Source organism: Phoenix dactylifera, chromosome 1, assembly GCF_051530095.1.
Source record: "Phoenix dactylifera cultivar Ajwa chromosome 1, Ajwa_hap1_PhDact_Kaust_v1.1, whole genome shotgun sequence".
Taxonomy (NCBI): domain Eukaryota; kingdom Viridiplantae; phylum Streptophyta; class Magnoliopsida; order Arecales; family Arecaceae; genus Phoenix; species Phoenix dactylifera.
Window position 1 is genome coordinate 11,228,369 of NC_143190.1, and position 26,248 is coordinate 11,254,616.

The 26,248-nt window shown below is 37.5% G+C and overlaps 1 protein-coding gene across 3 annotated transcripts in view; it reads left to right on the plus strand.

Moving 5' to 3' along the window:
• The first annotated feature begins 4,778 nt into the window (after positions 1 to 4,778).
• Positions 4,779 to 26,248, plus strand: part of LOC103710169 (protein SABRE) — a 40,911-nt gene continuing 19,441 nt past the window's right edge. The window contains exons 1-8 of one of the 3 annotated variants that reach the window (XM_008795788.5): positions 4,779 to 5,311; positions 10,525 to 10,636; positions 13,172 to 13,432; positions 16,113 to 16,378; positions 17,069 to 17,291; positions 18,505 to 18,678; positions 18,772 to 18,849; positions 23,450 to 23,701. In XM_008795788.5, coding sequence (XP_008794010.2) covers positions 5,241 to 5,311; positions 10,525 to 10,636; positions 13,172 to 13,432; positions 16,113 to 16,378; positions 17,069 to 17,291; positions 18,505 to 18,678; positions 18,772 to 18,849; positions 23,450 to 23,701 — 1,437 coding nt within the window. In that variant the 5' untranslated portion in view covers positions 4,779 to 5,240. The remainder of the gene's footprint in view (positions 5,312 to 10,524; positions 10,637 to 13,171; positions 13,433 to 16,112; positions 16,379 to 17,068; positions 17,292 to 18,504; positions 18,679 to 18,771; positions 18,850 to 23,449; positions 23,702 to 26,248) is intronic. The other 2 variants (XM_008795789.5, XM_008795790.4) reach the window with 2 other exon arrangements.

Consider the following 26,248-nt stretch of genomic DNA (forward strand, 5'->3'; position numbering starts at 1 on the left):
TCCTCCGCCCGGTGTTGCTTGGAAGGATCGGCCGACAACTGATTCACAGCCTCACGCTCTTTGGCTTTTCCTCGCAAACAACTCCACAACATTAAATCAAACACCTGGTATCGACCTCCTTTCTGACCATCTGACATGCTGACCTCCCTTCTTTGTAGCCTTTGGATTCCCTTGTGCACCTACGCGAACTTCATCAAAGGCTAACCCAATAATTTGAGAACCAAAACATAAGTTTAATAAAATTTGATTCATAAGTTATGAAGAAGATATTGGAGTTTTAATTTACAAAAATAATTTTTTTCCCTAATTTGAGTTGTGATGGGTTTTTTTAAAAAATAAATTGTGAAGAACGTACGTTTTCGATAAGAAAAGATAGAGAGAGAGAGAGAGAGTTTCCTTAAATCAAACTTGCGAAAGTTAGGAGGAAGATAGATATGAACAAGAAATAGATTGCTCATTAAACTTTCCTTAAATCCTTCATATGCACAAATAGTTGAATCTCTTTTTAGATTTTTTTTTCCCCCAGCCGTGAGGTCGCAAAATCCCAGAATTTAGCTACGAGCTGACATTTCCCCGGTCGGAGGAGACTAGACACCTGAGAGTTGTGATCCCATCACTTCCCTTGAACTTTTCCTCCTTTCCTCCTTCGGAGAGTCCAATTCCAATGCAACGAAATCTCAATGGCAACAGCGAACGAATAAGTAAAAAAGCAAACAAGTAAAATAAATAATTTCTTTCTCAGAATTCCTCCATGTCATTGATGTGAAGAGAGAAAACAGACTGCATGACATTAAAAACAATCCCTCACAAACCAATCAAATAACTAAAAAAAATATTTTTCCACTTTTTTTTTGGACTCAAACAGTATAAAGAATGATGTCGGCGGTGTCGAAGGCCGGACGGACGGCGTTCCCGCGGCACGCCCCTCCCGCCGACGACGACGAAGAAGAAAACGCCATCCAGCCTGTCATCAGCCCACGATGGCTCCCGTCACCGCCCGGTGTAGAGTCGCTCCCGTCGCCTTCCTCCTTCGACGGCGGCTTGTAGTACATCCGCGCCGTCTGCGGGCAGTGCGAGTGGAACCGCGCCGCTATTCTCGCCCCCATGTCCAAAATCTCCACGTACTTCCCCATCCTCCCCTCTCTCTCTCTAAAACGCTAAAACTAAAATAAAAGCTAGAAACGGAGTGAGAAGAAATACAGAAGAGAGAGGAGAAAAACTCTCTCAGAAAACCTCCCAAACGGAGCCCATGAACGAGAGATCTTTGGATTGAGGGGAAGAGGAATAGGGGGGGTCGCCCTATTTATAGCGCCGCTCCTGGGCTATCTCGGTCTTTTTCTAATGGAGTTCGGTTTTTGGGAGAGACCCTAATCCCTAATTCTCCACCCTACGGTTTACGTTTAGGCCGTTCGGTTTGTGAAAAAACAAAATTCTGACTCAAATAACTTGTTTGGGAAAAATAATTTTTAAAAATATAATGTATAAAAAATAGTTTTGAAATATCTGATTGGTCTCTAAAAAATTGGCATATTTTAAGATAGAGTATATTTAGTTGAATATATATTGTTTTAAGAAAATTGTATAAAATAACTATTATCTTCAATTAAAAAAAATCTTACCATAAATTTTCATTGCTCAAAAGTATGTAAATTGTTTTTTTTTTTAAAAAAAATCTAGCTATTAGCTTTCTAGAGGCCCAGTAGGTGGGGAGTGGTTAAGGCCTCCCCTGAATACAGCCTGCTGCGGGGGAGATACGTTGAAAGTGGCCTAGAATTTTCCACGTAGATTTCGTTCACACCTTGTTATTTTTAGGGTGTGTCAAATCCGTTCGGGTTCCACCGTCACGCCGTGATGCATCGGTGCCGTGTATCGCGGGACGCTGTACCATGTATAGCACGGGCCCAGTGCATCACGGGCCGTCCCGCAATACATGGACCGCCATTTTCTGGGTACATGTGAAGTCTTAAGACTTCTTATTTTGCACAGAGGGGTGAATATGACTAATAAATTTTTGAAGTATAAATCTGCGAGGATATCTGAACCTACGGAGGATGAATAATTGCACTTCAAAAGGAGAGTTCAAGCCGTTCAGCTTGAGCAATTCAAAAATATTAGACGGATGGTTAATGGTTATGGTCTTATCATGCCGTGGTTTGTGAGATTGGAGCGATACATTTGATATGGATGGATGGCTAGGATCCTTCTAAACTTTTGGCATTTTTTTTTTGGTAAAATAGTCGTTCACGTTAATCTAGCGTGCGTGAAACCAACATAGTCACGATACAATACGTGGCATAAAGATAGGGATATAATCTCAGACTATGTCCATGAGACCTTTCTGGAATGATGGGCAGCAAAGGAAGCAACTCAATTAGCCGTCCTATTTGTCTTCTAGTACGGATGAGCAACCTGAAACGAGCCACAATCTCTCACCATCCGTCGTATATCGCTAAGAAGAAGATGGTCATCTACATGTCGCTCAGTGTGTTGAATCCAATCGATCACCATAGCAGAATCTCCTCCCAGGATAATCTCACCAGTCCCTAGGACGCTCCTCGCATAAGTGATGCCCTCCCATGCCGCCCTGAGCTCTGCTCCTATAACTGTCGTGCCGCCGATGTGTCGCCCTCCTGCAGTAATCAGTCTGGAAATTGTGATTCGGGATCATAAATTTCGTCCCTCCTTTGTCTCCTTCACCTAGCACACTACCATCGAAGTTTATCTTAAGGTGACTCGAAATTATTTAAATAATTTGGCTTTTTACTGCACGAGTTAGTGTAAAGGTTCTAGCATCCGTCCCCTAAAATTATTGGTGAATTATTTTCATTGAGAAGAAATTATGAATTGAATAATGCATTCCCATTTTGTCATTGTACATCTCTTGCTTGTTCTAAAGATTGGACGTCACCTTTTTTAAAAAAAATAAATATTAAAAAAAATAAACTTATATTTTTTTTCTCAATGAACCTTTAGATTTTTGATTGATTTTAATAAATTTATAACACCTAGCTCAACTAATAAAAATTGGTCCTAATCTATTTGACTAGTCCGGATGTAAGAGTTGGAATAGGAGATGAAAAAAATTTGAATAGAGCCCTATTCAAGTTGGAGTAAAAAACAAAAAAAAATGATAGAGTCCTATTCGACTTGAAGCAAGAGACAGACTCCTCCTCCATCCTAATTTTCTACAAGATTGGATCCTATTTAAAAGATTCCCACACACCCTTTCACCTCATGTTGACATGTTTTGTCGATTGCTGCCGCTAAACCACCACCAGTTCCTTTTTTGTTTCTTCTTGGCGTTAAACGGCCTTGGCTCACAGTGTTTACCAGAGATTTTAGTTGAGTATTTGCTGGAGTCTTAGGTTCTAAGAGGAATTGTATTGAATAACCTCGGCCCTGCTAAGTTCCACATACTCCCTAACCGCCCTGACCTCTTCTCTTTTTCAAAATTATTTGAATGCGTAGTTTGGTTTTGCTCCCAAAATAAGTAATACGACCATTTTACTAGATTTATTGGCAAAATAATATTATTATATTAATAAATTTGAATCATACTATTCGTGATGCATGAATTTGCATGGTATTTTATTATAGAACATGCTTTATTTTGGAATACTATGATGCATAGTTTGAAATATTAAATTCATTCTATTGATTTCGATATCGCATGATTTTTTATATTTTTGTTGAACCAAAACGATTGTTTTGAACTCTGAGTCTGACAATGTTAAGAACCCCACCAATAGAAACTAAAACATTGGCACTTAGATTTGTCTTGAAAAAATTATGTTGCAAGAAAATGCGTGACATACCTCAAACAGATATGTAATATTAAAGGACATCGCTGCAAGATAATATGCGGCACATCGTAAGAAAATATGCAGTATTATGTCCCTGCCATAGAAAATGTGGTCATAGCTATGGTTGACAAGATTGAAATAATTTTGACTTATAAACAGATTTGATTTTGAGAAAGATTGAAATTGGTATGCGTAATATTTTAAAAATGCTGCATACTGAAATTTTATTTTGAATTAATAAATTCTATATGCTTACTTTCTATAGATAATTATTTAATTTATTATTAGATTAATCTGGTTAAAGTGTTCATTGTTTACTAGACTGATTAATTGATATCATGATGAGATGCTTTGCATGTTTGTGGAGAGAGTTCTTTATGAGTATGTGACGGTTGCTAGGATCTCTAGCTCACGATCTCATGTCAGGCCGTGACAAAAATGTTACATATTCTGTTTTGTTGTTGCCTATACATTAACTATCTTTAAATTTTCAACTGAGTAAGAGTGAAAAAGAGCTGATTGTTGGTGAATATCAAACAGAAGTAGATCCCCACTATGAGAAAGAACAAAAGGATTCAAATATATGTGCATATATAAATACACACACACATATGTATGTATGTATGTATGTATGTATGTATGTAGATGTGCCCACATTTGTTCACGGTCTACATAGACTACTATTTGTATATCTATATTAATGCTGATGCTTGTAGTTGGGTCATATCCTAGACCCGGCTGTATAGTTTTCTCTTACCATCAAAAAGCTTCAAACCCTTCTTCAAAATTCTACCTATTATTCAATCTTCTTGTAATATGCATGGCATGAATTTTCTCGCCTATAAAATGAAAAAAATGAAGAAAGGAAAAATTGCTGAGTCATATTGCCTTACTGGGAAAAAGAAAATAGAGTCAAATTTTTTTGGGAAAAATGGAAAGTCCAAATATTTAGGGGTCTCAGGACGGCCCGTAAATAAACTGGGCTTAGCTGCCAGCCCAGTCCGTGTTGGCTTCACGCCAAGACTGCGTGCCGGCAAACTCGTTGGACTCTGAAAGTGGGGAGTGCTTCAGCGCCCGATCCAGTCTTCTTTGGTCTGTCCTCCCTTTTCCCTCTCTCCCCCCGCTTTCCGCTCTTTTCCGACCGATTCCCGGATTCCCACCACCCACCACCGACTTCCACCCCAAGAAATCCGTCCCAAGCCGCCTTAGATCCGTGCCCTACCCCTCCCCTCCTCGATCCCTGCAGTCGATCGACTCGCCTCCTGCCCTCTTTGCGGCTTCCTCTTCGATGCCGCTCGGAAAGGTGGGATCTTTGATCCGCGGAAAGGGATTTGACTCGCCGATGCGAAGGCATGCGGTTTGCTTCTCGGAGATGGGGTGCTTCGATCTGTGACGAGGCTTCGCGATTTGAGGGATTCGGTGGATTCTACTGCGAAGATGGCCTCTTCGCCGGTCAAGTTCTTCTCCATTCTTCTGGTCGTTTCCGTCATCGGATGGATCCTTTTCGTGTAAGATCTTCACAAACTTTTAGTTCCTTGCTTCAGAACAATGTTTTTCTTGTCAAATTTCTATCTTGGTCGATCTTGCGGGTCTTATTCGGTTATGCCGTCAATCTTTAAGACTCGATGGTACGGAGCTTTGGATTTGGTTTCTTGAGTATTTATTTTGTACCTAGAATGAGGAAAATCTGGAAGTTACACTTGGATCCAGCTGCAATTTATTGGAGATATTACCATAGTTCATATCATTATCATGAATTGCAGTTCTAGAAGTAATGCAAATCTTGACTAATCTTCAAAATAATAAAAAAAATCAAAAAGGATAAATTCTCATAGAGCTTTGACCTTAGAGTTATGATCAAACATTCACTGGTTTGAAAGTCTAAATTTAGGAGTCAGTTATGTACATATTAGTACTTCAGATCTTTTGTTTCAAACATGTCTGCAATTTTTGGGAGTATTGATTGTTGTTGATTTTTGTCCATGACCCAGATCCTTCCTTTGTGAGGTGACATCAAATCCTTCCTGATTAAATCGAATAATCACTGTATTATAGAACGGCACGCTACGCAGGGTAGATCGACCGTGCCAATCCAAGATCTAAAACAAACACCAAACAAAAAAATAGAAAAGCCACACCAAAAGGCTCTCTCTCACTCCTCACCAAGAAGAACAACTCTCTCTCTTTTTTCTCACGCCACACTAAAGGGTGGGATGTTTGATTCCTACTCAAATTCAAAAACCAACACCTATTAAAAGATGAGACTTGATCGCTACTAAAAGATAAGGATAACTATTCTAGAAGGAATAACTAAGTCGAATAAAACTAGGAATAGAATTCTAAAGTCATTACCAACTAAATAGAAATCCTAATAGAATTAGGACTTGGCAATGAATCTCAACACTCTCCCTCATTGCGAAGTCTATGCCAACAACATGGAACTTGTCGATGTTACGAAATGCCACAACGGCTATTGCCAATATTGCTGCAGTAACAAATAATAACTTGTCGAACCGATAACTGAATAGTAGAACTTCTTCATTGGCTCGTGCGATAACTTCTTTGCTGACTCGTCCTTTTCGATGCATATGTCAAAATCAATGATGTCCTTTAACACTTCTCTTCAGCATTGACTCTACGGTCATGATGTCGGATTTCATAGAATGTGAACATCAAGTTGCCAGTTGCAACCAACGTGAGCATCGATTATCACCTCCACTTGAGCAGCTTTAAGTATCTGCATACAATTGGCTTTTAAATATGAAATCAAAACCTCATGCATGGAGTCCTCTAATAGCTCGAATATTGGAGTAGCTTCAAAATCAATTGGTATACTAAAAATCTTGTCGAGTACTAAGGCATAAGATGAATCATCTCCACCAAGCGTATTTTCTTCTTGCTTGGTCTTTGAAACTATTTCAAGATTAGTCAGCTTTTCAACCTCATGGCTGACTAAATCTTCATAAAATCCATATCTTGGATAGCTTTGATATAAGACTCTTCTGCATTATTTGATTCCTCAGTACAGATCTGTATGAACGGATCAACTGTAGCATCTTTTGACTCTTTTTGAGCAATTTCAGAAATAATTGATTCTTCAATCATAATCTCTTTTAAACTTGATACAATATCCACTTGATCAAGCTCTTTTTACTCTAGATTTTCTTCTTGATTTGGTTGAATTTTGTGTCGATCAATTTTGCCATGCTCTGAATCTTCCAACCATGAACCAGTATCTAACTGATCAAGCTTTTCCTAATTCAAATCTTAAAGTCTGTTATGATTCATATGAGCCAATCTAGCATGTTGGCTATCAAGATAACTGAAATCAACTATACTAGTAGCGAGAGCCCAAACCAATTTTCTTCTCTTCCTCATATTCTGAAGTGGAGGATGCAACATTAGATTGTTTGAGCTTTGCCTTACAATCTTGAATTTTGTGGCTAAATTTTTCACACCTATGACAATTCTCCTTGAATTTGTAATTTTTCTTTTGATTAGAAGTTTTATCCTTCTCAAATTCTCCAACTGGTATTTTTTTTCTGAATTTTTAAATTTGTTATTCCACTTCTTATTTTTATTTTACTCTCAGAAAATAGGACCTCTTCTTTTTAAGTGTTTTTTGATTAACAAGTATATTTTCTAACTCTGCTAATTTAGTTTGTTGAGCCCATCTAGAAATAGCAAGCATATAAGCTTATACTCCTTATTCAAACCATAAACTAGAAGACTACACCGTTTATTTTCATCATAACGAGAGTTTGGATCAAGCATACCAAGCTCATCAAACAATTTTTTTTCTTTAAGAAAATATTGAGAGATTGTAAGATTATCTTGTTTGAGAACACCAATCTCATTCTTTAAAAATTGAAGCCGAGCCTCATTAGACTTCGAGTGGAGAGCAGTAAGAATATTCTATGCTATTTTGGACTCCTTTATATCTTAAATATGCCAATGATTTTCTTCATCCATATTAGTCCCGAGAATATACATAGCATTTCCAGCTTTGATTTCCCACTTTTTTTGCATCTATATTGTCAGGAGTTTCTGGTTGCTTCATCGTATCTATCCTGTTTACAATCTATCATAAATCTTGTCCGATCAAATAAGATTTGATGTAGGCCTTCTAATATGCGTAATTGGTGGTGTTCAATTTTTTGATCCCAATGCTAGAGATGGTAGTAGCTTCAGCCATGATGATTTACCTCTTGAATCACCAAACAAGAGTCCACACCCTTACACTGCCGCACAATGAATTATTGGAATCTCTTCAACCACGCTGACCATGTAGAACAGCACACTGCATGGAGTAGATTGACCGTGCCAACCCAAGATCTAAAACAAACACCAAACAAAAAATAGAAAAGAGTGGAAGAAAAATAATTAGAAAAAAATATTTTATTATAAAACATTGAGCCACACAAAAAGGCTCTCTTTTCTCACACCACACTAAAGGAGACACTAAAAATCTCTTTAAATAGAGTTCATATGGGTGGGATGTTTGATTCCTACTCAAATTTGAAAACCAACATCCACTAAAAGATAAGACTTGATCACTACTAAAGGATAAAGATAACTATTCTAGAAGAAATAACTAAGAATAAAACTAGGAATAGAATCCTAAAGTCATTAAAACTAATGACCAACTAAACAAAAATCCTAATAGAATTAGGACCTGGCAATGAATCTCAACATGTATCTCATCCTTATATTGCTCACTTTCCTCTTCTTCTAGTTTTTATGTTTTTATGTTTTATTGATGTATACACAAAAAAAATACATAGTCATACGTCATGTGTAACACTTGCACTTTTACTGGAGTCAAGCTCAATGACTAAAGATCTCTAGCTAATGGAAATTATTTCTATATAGGTGGTTGTGGGTCAATCAATTTTGATTGTCAACAAATAATTGCAAGAACTGAAGGACTTCTTTATGAGTTTAGAGCCTTTTAAGCGTTTATATGAAACCTCTGACATTGTTGTTAAGGCTAACAATATCAATGTAATATTTTGAGTTTTAAAAATATGATGGGTGGATAATGCATGAACTATGGCCACTGGCGTTGCAGGTGGAATGTATGTGTTTTAGGAAATAGTCACAAATGCACACCATCCTGTTTGAATCATGAATTAGATATACATGCATTCTAGAAGGTGTAGGTGTACAAGGTGTGAACATGCTTGTGCACATTGACTTCTCAATCATTGACGCATAGGGGTTGAAAAGATACTTGTTTTCCCTTGAATGTATCATATCAGGATAAAGCAGAGATAATTAAAATTCTACTTGAAATAATATTTTTGAGGTTCCAAGGGAATTAGAGCTTTAACTTAAGTACAGCTGTTGAACAACTAATACCAATTTCAATGGCCAATTTACTCCCTAAATATCCTCATTCTAATGTCAACCAATCCAGGTTGTGGATTCGAATGATCTGATGTTTTTTGAGTGCAATGACATGTCAAGTTGTGTTCAGCATTGCCTCTTCAGGATGCTTCTTAAGCAGTTACATATATATATATATATATATATATATATATATATATATATATATATATATTCAATAGCCAAGTAATAATTCAAATATAAATCTAAGTTAAGGGGTTAAATGGATTAAGGCCAACAATACCTATTAGGGGAGAAAAGAAAGAAAAGAAGCAATAAGGTCCCCACTGATGTAACATGCCAGCACCAATTGGACATGCAGCCCCCTTCCCCCAATACACATGCTGCAGTGTAGATTTTTAGGGGCAGGCAAGGCTTCCCACTTCCTCCCTCTACCTTTTGAATGCACCTGTACTGAACCTATACAAGCCCCACCTCCGCCGCTGTGCAGGTTTCCTCATTATCTGGCCATAGCATGGATTCTTTCCTTTTTGTTGGATAGAACATAGAAAGGTGACAGAACCCATTGAGGCTTTTAAAAGAAGACTGGCTATTGTTGTACTATTCGGTATTTTATTAAAAGAATGTCATATTCTTTATCTTTTTCCTGAAAAATCCTTTACTATTGCTGAGATCTTTAGAATGGTTGGCTACATTATTTCTCCCAAGGACTCTGGACTTGATCCAAAGCGCAAATCCTGCTAGACCGAACATTCTTCAGATTTGCTGGTTCTCTCCTTAATTATTTAAGTTTCATATAAATGAGTTGATCTGTTCCATCTTTTTGATACGAAAGCTTTATGGCCCTATGAAGCCTATATTGCAGAGTGCAGTAATTGATGGGTGAGATCAATACTGTATCTCTTTGTGCTTATTTTTTAAACAAAAACTCTCTGTAGTCCTCTAACAATGATTATGTTTTTCCACCAAATCCTCATACATGTGTATGTAGGTATGATGTCTTGATCTTAGATTCACTTGTTTTTGGTTGCAACAAGTTCAGATGAGCATAGAGTCAAAATTTTTATGAATGTTTTATGATTATGTCAACTGTCGTCATAGTGTACAGGCATGTAACAGTATCCTGTTATCCACTTTTACATCTTCCTATCTATTCTGATAGGGAAGGGCTACCATGGCATATGCTCGATGAATCCTTTGTGACGAAATCTGTTTTCCTCTCAGTTATCTACCCAATCAGAGCCATATACTATCACTGTAGTCATCAATTCCTATGTTTGGCAAGATTGTTTCTGATTGTTGATTATTGTTGCTTACGTGTCTTTGTCATCAGCTAATTCAAACTAATTCTTATGGTGTATCTTGTTGGCAGAATTTCTTCCAGGTTGTTGGCTTGGTTTTTGAGCCGGACAATGGGAGCATCTGTTGGATTTCGGGTCGCTGGATGCAATTGCTTAAGAGATGTAGCTGTAAAGTTCAAAAAGGTTTTCTATTGTACCAGACACCCCAATTTATGGTTTAGGCAACATTACATATGATGTTACTGTGTTTCATCTCTTTTTATATGTTTTAGGGTTTGGTGATTCTAAATTTCTTGCCTTTAATTGCTTCTTTAAATCTTTACTTCTGTCATTTTATGAAGGGTTCGGCATTTTGTGGCTGGAAAGTTGAAGTTGTGGGGCAGGGTTAGCAACTAAGCATGAGATCTATCGATACAGTGAGCGTGATCACATCTCAAAGTTGGCTGAAACTATATAAATTATCAGATTGTCTCCATCCTATTTCATTTACATTGTCATAGCCTTTCAATTCTAAGTACAATTCATACAGAATTTACTTAAACATCATAAATTAGAACACTGGAATTGTCCCTTGGTAGCAAAAGCGGGGAGTACGTACTTTGGTGCTGTAACATTCTGATCACATTGTCTTTGCATTGAAGACTCTCCATAAATATATAACTTGGATGTTTTGTTTGCACCACAGATCTTATTTTTCAATTATTTCTCATCCATGGCAAATCCAAAATCCTTGGAAATGTGTTTCCAAAGCCCTCCTCTATCCTTACTACCATCCAAGTTTTCATTAGTCTTTCCCTCTTCTCTGACCTTCTTGAGCTATACCGGGCACGGAATGCTGAACTGGCCCGTACCGGTCGGTTCAGCCCGTACCGAACCGGATACCGGTTCCAAATTTTTTTGGGCTTTTGGATGCGTGAACCAGGCCGAACCAGTGGTACCGGTTCGTATCGGCCTCAACTGGTACCGTACCGGTTCGTATCGGCCTGAACTGGTACCGTACCGGTCCGGTGATCGACTGGTACGCTTATCGGTACCGGTTTGGCGATCCTTGATACCAGTGATTCTTTGGCAATTTAGACTTTTCCTATATTGCTCAAGCCAAGCTATCTCAGACTGTTTTCTTGCACTTCATTTATTATTATACTCCTAAGCTTAGTGTAAGGACTTATTACCAGCTCAATCATATTGTGATTTTACTGCATATGTACTTCGTCATCCCATCTATTACACCCACCTTTTTATGCTTATTTGCTATTTAACATTTTAATCCACAGAACATAGTTGAGTTCATCTACTATGTCATCAATATTCATGTAAAGAACTGGCTTTCACCTTATATGTTTCCCTATCCTTTTGTATAATATGAACCAAGAAAGCATAAATGGTTCAACTAAAAAAAATACAATCTCAATTCTTATGACCATTTGATCACACACCTGTTTAAGTTGCATTGTGGATTAAAGTATGTACTAGTCCCTGCCATATAGTATGTACGCTGCCAGCAAGATGTGGGCATGGTGCTGCAGCAGGTACCCTTGTATCATGCTTATCACTCCCATGTCACAATACGTGCTGGTCATGTAGGGAATGCTTTTATTTTACTAATGTGATTTCTCGTACTGTCACATTCAAGATTTAAACCAGAAAATCATTACCCATGCATCCTATGCAATGGTGTATTCTTTATGTCTTTACCTATCACAACCCAGGACTTCACCCAAAAAAGTTAGCTTGAAGGTATTATTTGGGTTCCTTGTCCCTGTATAAGTACCCAAGATCTATTCAGCGCATAGCTGATGTGAGACTAAATACGCCCGCACGTATCCTTGCATACCCCCCCCCCCCCCCCCCAATTTAAGCGCTAGGCTAAGGATTCAAATCCATTCAAATCTAGTCACAAGTACGACGATCGGCCTGTGGTCAGCTCTAATAGGCTAGTGTTGTAGTATTCCTAAATCCACATAGGCTATGGGCTGGATCTGCTCTGATACCATTTATCACAATCTAGAATTTTACCTAAAAAAGGTAGCCGGAAGGTATTATTTGGGTTTTTTGGCCCTGTCTAAGTATCCAAGAGCTATCCAGTACATAGCTGATGTGGAACTAAACATACGCCCGCATGGATCCTCACATTACCATAAACAACTGTTATTTTAGTCTAGATCTAATCTTTTGTTTTGTACAAAATCTTTTATACTCACAATCAAGGTACGCATGAAAAAGTCATAATGCGTAAAATTGTCCAAATCATGGTTTGATGCCATTTCTGTCCTGACTGCTTGCTGTTTGGCTTGCATATATGTAAGGTTGGCCGAGAGGGACAAATGTATGTTTTTATTGTTTATAACTTGAAGTAGATGGGACAATGCTTGTTGGTTAGGCTATTTATTAATATTGTCCAATCAAGTTTGGGCGACGAACCAATGTTGACATGACTTATGAACAGAGGACTAGGAATTTTGGCCAAGGTGAAGAGCTGTAGAAATCGCTTTTAGGTGGTAACAGTTGAGATCCTGTACTAACATCGCTATGAATAATTGTCTACATGACATCCATTTAGAGAATAATTTTGTGCATTAGTATTAACAGCCATTTGAGTGTTATGACTTGTGTTATTTCTTATCTTCTTGTCTTTTACTTTTTTCCTTTTGTAATTTTTCTCTATCTCTAGCTTGTTCATATGCAAATTTTGACAGTGTTTTTTTGTGTGTTTCTCAGGGTGCTATTGAATCTATATCTATTGGCGAAATCAAACTCAGCCTGCGCAAGTCACTGGTCAAGTTGGGGTTTAGTTTTATCTCTAGGGATCCAAAGTTACAATTGTTGATTTGTGACATCGAAGTTGTAATACGATCTTCTAAGCAAAGCAACAAGACAAGTAAGTCAAAGAAATCTCGTTCTGCAGGAAAGGGGAAGTGGATGGTCTTAACTAATGTGGCAAGACTAATATCAGTTTCTGTCACAGATTTAGTTGTGAAGGTATCTACTTGCTGGCAGAACAATGTCTAATTTATTGTTAATATGTTATGTGAGATTGGATTGGCTGCTCGGTATCAATTTACATGCTACAATAACATGCATGACAGAGTTGCCTAAATAAAATTAAGTTTCCATGGTAGGAACTAACTATAAAGGTGTAAAAGAATTGCAGATTAACATCAGCATCTATGATAATGTGTGTTTGTGTATTGGTAGGCTAGGATCTGGTCAAGTGGATTTCCACTCAGATCTGGTTAGATCATGATTGGATGATGGGGTACAATATCAATGATCCAAGCCGTTGAATGTGATCTACTACCTCAAAATTGCTTATGCATAAAAAATCATGTGATGTGGATACTTCTAGCATATGCATCAAGTAGACGAAATACATGTATTATTTCGTATTAGTTGTCTAATTTCAACCACTTGATGTGTAGGCGCGGGATCTCCAAATCACATGATTTTTGATGTATAAATAGTTTAGAGGTAGTAGATTACATCTAATGGCTTGGATCATCGATGTTCGATCCCCTTCGTCCGATTATGACACAACCGGATTTGACTAGAAATCTACTTGACTGAATACTACTCTATCTCTTTCTTTACTCTGTCTCTCTCTCTCTCTCTCACTATCTCTCTATGTATATGTATATATTAGGCTAGGATGCGCTTGAGTATATTTGACCCTAAATGCTTCCTAGTGGAAATGGAAATCGATGATGGACCTTTCAAAATGGAAATCGACACCATTGAATATTATCTATGGTACACAAATTGCATAGGAACAAAAAAATCAGACAGTTTTGTAATCTTTTACCCATGCATCGAATCCATGAAAAGGAACAGTTTTAATAGTATGATGCCATGCCTTCATTTGATCTATAGTCTAGAAGGCAGAAGCATTCAAATTAACTATATATATGTTTGAGTATTTACATCAAGATGAACTATTTAAATGTGAAATTAGATAGTGCATAATATTACTCTAGCTCACTAGCTGTATTGTTATCGTTTGTGCTTGATGGATAGGCAAGATATCTCTAAAATAAATGATTTTTAGTCTCCAGGTATTTTATACACCACATGTCATGATCAATGGTATCGATTTTTATTTTGAGATGTGCATCATTGATTTCCACCAGGAAGCATTTAGAGCCAAATGACTTGAGTGCATCCTAGCCTCTCTCTCTCTCTCTAGATATGTATATATATGCATGTACATATGTGTATATATGCATATATGTATGCATGTCTTCATGTCCATATAAATGTATATTGAAAAATGGTCTCTTCTTGCATATTTTATATCAAAAAAATATTGTATATTTACTCCAAAACTGAACAATATTCTCCTGGTGATATTTCAAACATTCGAAAGCCCTCTTGCATGTAACAATGTCCATGTTATGTACTCGTAAGAAATTCATTAAGGTCTATAATCTATATCGTCATGGAATCTGAAAGCAAATAACCTAGTTATATGCAAAACTGTCTTATTAGTTATATGTCATGTCAATTAAAGATAACAATAGAAGTACCTAATGTTCCTTTAACTTGGGAGGTTTAAGCTTATACAACTTCTGGCCAGAGTTCTCTTTCTTCTATTCTCTTTCATACCACCAGATTTTAAGAATGGTCAAATAGCAAATTACATGATTAAGTTGTACGAAGCTGAAAAGACATATCATGGAAAAATATATATACACTTATAATATTGATATGGAGAAATATTGCGTAGACTGTTCATAACAGATGTATTATTCATTAAACATATTTTTTTTTTGAGTTTTTTTAATTGTAAAATTGTGAAGGGACTTCTGATAACTCACACTATTTTATGGTGCCAAATAAATGCCATGAGCTGCATCCCTCAAAACAAAGGCATCTGAGTGTTAATACAAGAATTTTTATCTATGCCATTCCATTTGTTAATACTATTCCTTTCAATTTGTATTTTCCCAAATCTTAATGAAATAAAGGAAAATTATATATAAGAATTTTTAGAAATATTCCAGCATTCTGCCTTACCAAACGCATAAGGGAAAGTCTGTAATTTTCAGAAATATAGAACTCCAGCAGCATGACTCCATTGGTGTGCTTATTCGTGAAGTTGGCTCTTCTAAAGCTTGCTTTATTTTTGAAAAACAAAAAAGATCTCTAAGAGGAAGTATCAAAAACTCTTACTGGTTTATTCTAAGTTCTAACTTTAAGTTCTCAAAGTTACTTACCTAGTCTTTTCTCGTGTTTAATGTTTAAGCTTGTGACTGTTGATGGATGATGCCATCCAGTTTTACTAGTGTGCTATATACAACATGAATGTACTGTTGATTTTCCTCAAAATTTACTTTCCACTTTCTTTAACACATAATCTATATTGGCTTGCTAAACTGTTCAATTATGTTTGACTCATGATAATTGATGTGTTGCTAGCTTCATTTTTGCCTTGAAATGATAACTGGTCTTGACTTGTTTAAGAAAGTGGATGACCTTCATACTAGGGATGCTGCAAGTCATTTTCACAATTTGGTGTTTGAAGCTGGAAGAAATCAAAGGAACTTATCCTCTCTTGAATATAAACTTGCTTATTGGTTGAGCTATTATCAGCGGCCTTAAATTTTTTTCTATCAAAATCTCATGCTTTATGCTGCTTCATGTCATTGTTTTGCCATATGTGTAGGTACCAAAATCTGTTGTCGAAGTGAAAGATCTGAGGGTGGACATATCCAAAATTGCTGGATGCAATCAAATTCTCAGAGTGAAGTCGCACCTTAAACCTTTTCTTGTTCAGTTAGGGGATTCACGGTTCAGTTTTGATCAGATGCTTAATGGCAATCAAAGGGACAGCTTGCATACTGGACAAGCTTATCCAGCTATTATGGAAAAGAACTCTGTGCCTTTCGTCAGCGAGGATTTATCAGTTGTGTGTGATCTTGGTCATGATTGGTGAGCTTTTGCCTTAACAAAAGATTGATGACATTGAAGTTCAAATTGCTTGAGATCGTGAATCAATATTGCACTTGAGGGGATGTTTGGTTTGCAAAAGTTGGAGGAGAATTAGGTTGTGGCAGAAGTTGGGTCGCCACTTCCTTGTATTTGGTTCAGTAGAATTTGGAGACCAAAACTGTCAAATTAAGTCTTCAGTTCCCAAAAAATGCTGAAGTGACTTTTGTTTGTTTGTTTGTTTCTTTTTTTCTTGGGTGGGTCTGAAATCAGTTTGGGAAAGCGGATGCCCATAGTTGCCAGCATTCACAGTCAACCACCTTAAAAGGATGCTAATTTAATATTTAGCTTGTATCACAATCTTAATTAAAATGACTGACCTGGTCTTTTGTTTTGTAAAGCATTTGACCGACAAAGGAAAATACTTTATATGAGGCTCAATACATCACCAGCTTATATGCACTAAATATTGTATTGACTGCATTGGTTTGAAATATACATATTTTGCCAGATAATGACATAGATTGTAGAATAATTATGCAATATTTTCAAGAATTATCAATTAGCTTGAGATGCCACTCATTTCTATTTCTTTTTTTTTTGTTTACGAGGTGTAATGCTTGACAATTCCTCTTGGAATTCCGTGATTATGTTTCTTGTGAAATTAACGGCTACTCTACATGTTTGCCGCAGGGAAAAAGGTGTCAAAATCATTAATCTGGATATGATATGTGGAGATGTCATGGTTTGCCTGAATGAAGATCTTTTTCTCAATGCTAATACTAAGAAGGACATCGGTAGTGACAATAATGCGATTGGAGGGGCTACTCTGCCAGTTACAGCTACTAAAAAACCTCAGGAAAACAAACCCTCTTTCCTATCGATAAAGAAGCATATTTTTCTGTTTCCAGAAAAGGTTTGTAATCATTAAAGCGGGACATCTTTTCATTCCTACCGTGCACCTGTGATGTAACTAATGCTGAAATTTCATTTGCTTCATCCATGCTTTTTCTGTTAATTTCTTCTCTTTATGACTTTTTTTAAGGTTTTTTAAAATAATTGTCTTTCTATTCGATGCACAAAAGAAACCAGTTTAGAAAATTTTTGGAACTCCAGTTAACTTTTCTGCTCATTGATATTCCATTTAGTCAAAGCTCATTGTATCTTATGTGGAAGTGGTATAACTTATAAAGGTGACAACTACATTTAGCAACATGATTAGCAATATGGTAAAATTATGCTGTAATGAAAGCATATTGCTTGCTCTTTTTATTGAGTTAATGGACGACAATCAATGTACTTAATCCGATGTGAACCTAAGGCAAGGTTTTACAAAATGCAATGAGTAACATTTAGACTTTGGATGATCAAGCAGGATCCATTTACGTTTAATAATCTTCTATACTGACCTTCCTTTTTATATAAAGGTTACTTAGATCCAATGCAAGCACAAAATTTGTCATTATGAGGTATAATTTGGTTTTCCTTGGTTGTATGTGAGGATTATCGCATTGGGCACCTTAATTTCCATTTTATTGCAAATCAGTTGATGGTGAAATTTTAGTTAAGGATGCACATATTGGGTGAATATGAAAATGCTTAATATTTGCAAATACAGAATGGAAGTTCATGGTGTTCTGTGCTTCATTTTTTTTATTGTAACTACCCGTCTCATCGGTGATTTAGTCCTTCCAATTGGTTAGCTGATTCTTGCATGCGGAATATGCGTCTATGGTCTACCTAGTTTTAGATGGGAATTTATGCTCGTAGGAAAACCATGAAGCAGAACTCATGTACAATAAGATATGACTTTTGGCGATAACTGTAGTGTCTAATTGGATGAATTTGTTTTCTTAAAAGGCAAATGCTGCTTTCAGAAGTTAGACTAGCCTGTCTAAATTATTGACTAACCAATAAGCAACTGGGACAACTTTTTAGTGTATTGAGTTTATCCTTTTATATATGGCTTGTTTTGTTTACAAAATGCATTATTAAATTTAAATGTGTATAAATTGTACTCGATGATGTTTTGGTGTTACATTGACTCTCAATCTGGCTCTTTGTATTGGTAATTAGTAATGAAATAATTTATGAATATCAATTAACAAAATATATTTGTTCGTTGGAAGGTTAGCTTCAGTATGCCAAAACTTGATCTGAAGTTCATGCACCGGGGTGAAGACCTTATTGTTGAGAACAATATTATGGGCATCCATCTTGGTAGTAGCAAATCAATATCATATGAGGACTCTGGGGAGACTACATCACATTTTGATGTTCAGATGGACTTAAGTGAAATTCATGTACCTTACTGGTTTGACAAGACTTTCTTTTTATGCATCTCTTTCATCTTGAAGCTATAGGTGTTTCCACTGACATTTATGTCACCTTTGCAGTTACTCCGAGAAGACACAACTTCTATCTTGGAAATTCTGAAAGTTGCTGCTGTCGCTTCAGTAGATATCCCAATGGAGGTAAGCTCTTGATTTAGTTTTAAGATCTTGATCTAGTCTTATTATTATTCACTTTGTTTAACCGCTCTTTTTTTTTAAAAAATAAAATATTGGTATCTATTTGGCCAAGTATGAACTATTAGATTAAATGATCAGGACTGAAAATTCACCAGAGAAAAAGGGTCTAAGGTGTAAACAAGGTATGCCGAACCGGTACCGGTGGCGACCCGGACCGAGTCGACCCGGTTCGCCGCAGGAGCATGCGCGGAAAGCGTTTTCCCGCATTTTTTGGTGTTTTACCCAATTTTCCGGCATTTCCCCATGTTTTTATGGGCGAGGCTGCGTGCACGGGACGCGTTTCCCCGCGCGGGACACGTCTTTTTCTATTTGTTTTCTTTTTTACTTTTTTCTTATCCTTCTCTTCTTCCTTTTTTTTCGATCCTTCTCCTCTCTTCTCCTCTCTTTCCCCCCTTCTCCCGCGAGCAAGGAAGGGTGAGCAGCACCCCGACAAGGATCACCTCGACGAGGCTCGGTACCGGTAAGTCTTCTTCTTCTCTTCTTCTTCTCCTCTTTCTCTTTTTCTTCCTGTTCTATCTTTCTCTTTCTTCCTGTTCTTCTTCCCTACGCACGGGCGTGCTGCCCCGCACATACCGGTGCGAACCGGTCCGGTTCGCACGGGTACCACCTTGTACTGAAACCGTTTTCCATGGTTGAACCATATCGGTTGGCTTTGGTACCGGTACAGTATGTGCTGAACCAGCTGGTATGGGCCGGTTCAGTATACCATGGGTGTAAAGTCTTTATGCATATGTTGCATTTGGTTCTTGGGTTGAAAGAAATGACTAATCGAGTATTTTTCAGTCTTGGCTACTTGATGGCTCGCCACAATGTTAAAAGAACAATAGATTGAGTACATTATGTTGTTGGGTAAGTGGAGGTAGGTGGTTCCCAAAAGAATCCATCATAGGAATTTATTTCTTTTTTTAGTGGGACTTGATTAAGAATTAAATTTATGGTAAAATAAGTACATAGATTTTCATGAATAAATATATTTTTATATTAAAATTTTAATATAAAGATTCTCGCATAGTTCTCTATTTGTGGACTTACCCTTGATTACGTTATCCGACCTCACATCCTAACAGCCATGCTTCATATTGTGTATGCATCATCAATGTCATCCCAAGGAATGATAATTGATTCAGTATGATAAATGAATGATTTCCAAGAAAAAGTAGAAAGCTCATGTAGGAAATATCAAGTGTGGAACTCTTTCTCTCCAGGGTTGTAGTTACACTTATGGGGCATGCGGCACTTCTATTTGCCAAATCTTGTTGTTTGCTGAAGTTTAACTACAAACTAACTTTTGGGTTAGATAAGTTATATATAGGAAGGAATCGAGTTAACATAGCCTCCCTCTCCTATTAATATTGGAATAACCTTTTTAGAGCTCCTTCCCTTATATGTTTATGCCATGGCAGGGCTAGGGGTGGCAATTCTTATCCAGTTTAATCCGTTTAACTTGATTCATCCCATTGTGGTTAGGTTGGTTTATTTGTTCAATTAAATGGTTAGATTCATGTTGACAGATTGTTGGCCTAACCTGCTTCTGATTGGATCTATAACTGACTCCTCTGCTTACAAATTTGGGTGTACGGGCTGGTTCAGCCTGTACCGTACTGGTACCACCCGGGACCGGTATGGTATAGCCTTTGAAAACGGTTCGCACGGGTAGGAAAGAAGAAGAGGAAGAAGAGGAAAGAAGATACAGGCCGGTTCAGCCCGTACCGTACCGATACCTCCCGGGACCGGTACGGTACAACCTTTGAAAATGGTTCGCACGGGTAGGGAAGAAGAAGACGAAGAAAAGGAAAGAAGAGGAAGAAAGAAGTGGAAGAAGAAGAGTACCGGTTCACACCGGGCCTCAGGCCGACCCCCTCTCGAGCACCCCGACGAGGATCACCCCCTTTGCTCGCGGGAGAAGGGGTAAAGAGAGGAGAAGAGAGGAGAGACGGGAAGAAAGGAGGAGAGAACATTTGGGAAGAAGGAAGAAGAGAAGGGAAAAAAAAAAGAGCACTCATGCGGGCACGAACGGGGAATCGCGCGCCCAGCTCGTGCTCGCGCGCGATTCCACGCGCAGGGAACCGCGCCCGCGCATGGTTTCTCAAGCGGGGCAGCGAGCCCATGCAGGGTAGCCTGCGTGGGCCATTTAATGCCACTCTGTGGCTTTAACGCGGACGCGCACTTTGTTTTTTTTCCCCTTCTATGGTTTGCCGGTATGGTACCGGTCCCCAATGGTACACCGACCGGTACCGGTTCGGCGTACCTTGATGTCAGGTCTCTTCTATCATATGAACTTCATATGACAAGCATGGATTTCAATTTCTGCTATGAAGTTTTCTTTGGAAATGCGTTAAATGTTGAAAGTGATTCTAATAAGTTTATCTTGACGGTTGCTCCAAGGCCTAGTCAAGGAGTAGGTGGATATCCTATTCTTCTTAGAACCATTATTCTACAAATGAATGATGTGCTCTCAGCTGACCATCCTCTTTTATCCGGAACCACAAATGTTTAGACAGAAGTTTGATTAGCCTTTTGATGAAACCCAGATCTAAGCCTCAATCTGCTTTTAATCTGCATAGAACTTCCCACTTCACCAGGTGTGTGCTTCAACTCAGATTCCTCATTGCTTCAGAGTTCAGACCTTCATCCCATGATGGTGTAATGAAGATTATAAAATGATACTTGGAATTTGTGAAAGGACCGCATAAATCAAAGTCAACATTCATCTGCGAGATAGTAATTTCACCTTTCCATGGAACCATCATGTTCTTAAATTCTTGTATCACAGTTAGCTTTAGCTACATTTATGCCAATTCATTTGTCTGATGGTGGAAGTTGAAGGTAAAGGAGAGGGAACTTGCCTTTCATCTCTATTTTCTATATTACTCATCTGATAAATGTTTTTTAGGCATGGAGACCCCTGATACCAAATAAACATAAATAAGGTTAGTTTTCTTCTTTGTTGCGACCTCTTTTAACCCAATCTGACTTTTCTTGCTCATTCTGTCATCCCTTTTGATGATCATCAGGCAATCACACCATCTTTTATCCGTGTTGCTGTATTATTTTACTTTGCCTTTTCACTTTCACATTGGTTTTGAAGTACTTTTATGATGATATTAAACAAAAGTCTAACTCTATAGTACTTTTACTTTGAAGTACTTTTATTCTAGGTGCTGACTTTAATATGAAGCAGCAAAGGGCAGGGTATTCTGCTATGGTACTGAGATGGACCGCTGATATGATCTATCTAGGTCTATCCCTTGTGATCTTCTGACAAATTGTTACATGTGATTTATGCACTACATTTAGATTGTTGCCTTGATAGTGTAGTAATGTTGTGTGGCATTCATCACATTTCAGATTACCGTCAATTTCAAAACATCATACTTCTCAAAACTTTCATGAATTGTCAAAATTCGTGGTCTGAGTTCAAACTGGAGTTTGAAAAGCAGAAAGTATGACATTGTTTTTCAATTAATTTGTGCACATATTGCATGTGTTGTACAAAATGAGACCACATGTCTGTAGTTATGAATGGTTTCTAATTCTTTCATCATCTTCTTATTATATTTGTTTCAGATTAGGTTTTCTGTCTTAGTGCGATGTACACCAGTGTTACATCATGTCTCTAACAACTTGAAGGATATCATGGTATCCCTGAACACAGTTCTGCCTATTATTAAGTTAACAAGACAGGAAATATGCACCATTTTATAAGTAATCGGGATGGATGAGTTCCAACTATTTTATTCTCTGCTTTATCCTTTCTGCACTTATTTTTTCAATTTTCTTAGATCTTTCTAATAGTTCTCATTTGATGATTTTTTGTCTAAACAATATTTGAATTTTTTCCAAGTAAATTTGCTCTTTTTCTCTGGATTATACTGAAGCACTCTAGTTTGGTAATACAAAAAATCACATGCTTTTTTTTATTTTTTTCTATAAACATCTTGGTGCTATGAATATGATGTTTTTGCGAAGTTATGAAATTTGTGGTTCTTTCACTCTTGTTCGTTCTTTTAGTTTCATATGCTAACAATAGAATTATAATCTAAAACATTTCTCAGCTATTATATTAAACTACAATACATTATCTTATACACCACATACATGCATATGGATGTGTATATGTATCTACTAGTTGTATCCACTGGTATATGATCATGTGCAAATGCATGTTAGGAAAAACAAGATTTGATATTTATCTGAACTCTGAATAAATAACATAGCGATCAAGTTTAGAAAGAGAAATGGCAAAGGTAGTTACGCTGCTGGACATAATTTTCTGATGTTTACATTAATGCACCATCATAATATTTTTCGTTGACTAAATCTCTAATCCCATGAATAAAGTTTTTATTTAAAAGCTAAAGGCAATTACAGTGAAAAAAAGTATACTGATAGACTTAACTTGCTTTTTTTTTTGGAGATACAATATATAGTATTTTTGTGTTTGAGTGTCTGTGCATGCATTTGACTGGGTGGTGTTGCACTACAAACTTAATTCACTATAAAGTATTAATAAATACTTAATGGATCTACCTTTTGCTCTCAGCCGCTTCTACCTATTAGAGCTGAAGTTGATGTCAAGCTTGGTGGTACCCAGTGCAACCTCATCATGAGCAGACTAAAGCCATGGTTACACCTTCACTTGTCTAAAAAGAAAAGAATGACGCTTGGTAAAGAAAATTCTCGGAAAGAAAGGTCTCAACCAAGCGATGTGAAAGCCATCATGTGGACATGTACTGTCTCAGCACCAGAGATGACTATTGTGCTTTACGACCTTAATGGGCTGCCGTTATACCATGTAAGTTATCTGATCACAAATCAGAATTCTAAGTTTTTTCTTGTTGGATGGTCGTTCATTTTATTAAGTTATTAGCAAGAATATGGTAACAGAATGTGGATATATGCATTACATGTTTGCCAATTTTATTGAGAGACATCAATGTTTTTTTTTTAAAACATCTGAGTAACTTTAACTATTTCCTCATAGTTTTGTATATTTTCTCCCTTACCTTTTTAGATCGAATGATTCATAGACTGTGGAAAAGGGCCGTCCTAGGATTTCCATGGAATGGGATGCGCCGCGTCCTGCAATGTCCAACTCTCACAACAATGGCATGTCTCGGTCCACATGTCGTCCTTTAGTTGGACCACATCCACCTGTAGGCATGCCAAGATCTATAAGAGGACACTGGAGGGAGTGGGATTGGGGCACAAGCTAGAAGAAAGGGTTAAGGTAGACCGTCGGAGGAGTGTTCATGGCTTATTGACATCCTGCAGGAGATCTCATCCTTGTCTCTCGTAGACACCAGAAGAGTTGAAGAAGGCCTGGGTTATCGCCAACTCTCCCTTCCTCTCTTTCTCTCCTCTTTTTCTCTTGGTTTAAGGCTAGGCCGATGCTTGTGACTCATCAAAAGCAGCCATGATGGATAGGATATAGTGGGGCCTGGTCCCACCTTTGTTTTTATTTTTTTTAAAACCAAAGGTATGATGGGCGGCAGCAAGGGGATTGTGGGTGTTTCTCCCCCAATTTCGGTGTTTCCCAGGTTGGACGAATATGGAGTGGGCAGGGCATCCCACGTTGGCAAGCATCGAGGTCCCACCCCAACCTAGGTCCCAATTTCTCAAAGGAACATGTTGGGATGGGTGGGTTGCCTGCTAGCCCTCTGGGTTTCGAATCATTGCTTACATGTCAAAGTGATTTTTGGCGGACTCTCACTTCCAGATCATATCATCTTTTTTTTGTTATACACCACCTTTTTCATAATCTCATACATCTTTGAATATATAGTTGGTAAACCTAACTTACAAATAAACCTTTAGCTTATACAAATGCTTGATGCTTCATAGGTCCTCTGACCTACTCCATATAATTATGCAATCTCCACTCTCAAACCTAGATTTGTACTTGTGCTGGCATCATAAATTTAAGTCCTGCTGGCACAGGCGTACCCTATTTTTTCATATGAAAGTGTTATGCAATGCGAGAACAAAAAAGAAGGACCTTTGACTCAGTGATGAGTGGTATTGGGCCATATCAAATGAGGATGAATGTTGCTGGGGGTTGATTAAGGTTGCATGCCCAATACCTAGTGAGAACACAGGTGACAACCAGGTACTTACCCAGCACAGACTAGCATGAGCCATTACTTGGGTCATTTGTAGACATATATTTCAAAGCTTTTATTTTTCCCTTGTAAATTTTCAGCATGATTTTAACCTTGTTTTATTTTTATTATCACTTCAATTTTCATTTGAATAGACACTAAGAACAAATTGTGAACTATCACACAAGACTCAAAGTGCAAGTGGTCAGACAGGCCTAGTTGTAGGGTCATCTCGACCCATCTCGACCAAGACTTGGTTGTACATTTCGCCAAGAATCTATCCTATTTAAAAGTCAAGATGGGTCTTGTTTAGTGTGCTAATGTACTGAATGGATGCTGACCTGTTACATTAGGCTTAGATTTAGCAGTTACTTTGTCTCCCATTTCTAGTTCTATTCTTGGTCAAAGTAAATTGGACATATCGTCATTTTGAGTCCTGTCTTTCTTAACAATAAGGTGGATTATCACGTCGCAATTTTCAATTGGTGATCATGGTCTATAAATTTGACGAATATTTTAGCTAGAGAGGACTTTATTATGTCTCCATATTCCTTATCAATTTTGGAAACCTTGGATTACAGGTGGCAGCATTCTTCACATGAACAACCTTTAGCCAAACGTTATGGACTACGTACATAAATTCGTAGAATAATTGCTTAAAAAATATACCTTCTAATGGGAGCTTAAGCTGTGACAATTTTGCCATTTGAATTCTGTCATCTTTTTGGAGCTGACAAGACATGACATCAATTTGTCCAATGTTGAATTGTTGATGACTATAAATATGATGATGCTTTGGTAGATAAAGTCTGGTCTCTGAATTGGGTAAAACTCTGACCACTGGTTTTAAAGCTATGCAATTAGTAAATATTTAAATTTAGAATAATTGTCGGATCATTTTGAAAGTATCCTCATAATATAGTTCTTTATTGTGCACAGAACCTTTGCTACTTTCTGGCATGGATTGACATACCATACTGTGCTGGTTTATATTGTATGGTACGTACTTTGCTGATAAGGTAGTGGCATAATCAAGGTATGCGAGGTTTTAAGTGCTGCATGCTGGTGCTCTGATGAGCATGACTGACACTTACCCGTCAGCCATATTGGCTTGTACTGGTCCATCAGACTGAGATGGTCTAATACTAGCTGGTATAGATATATTTGGTTGCCACAAATCTTGGCATGTGATCAGCATGGCACGATACAAAATGTCACAGTATGTGTCCTGCTTGCTTGTG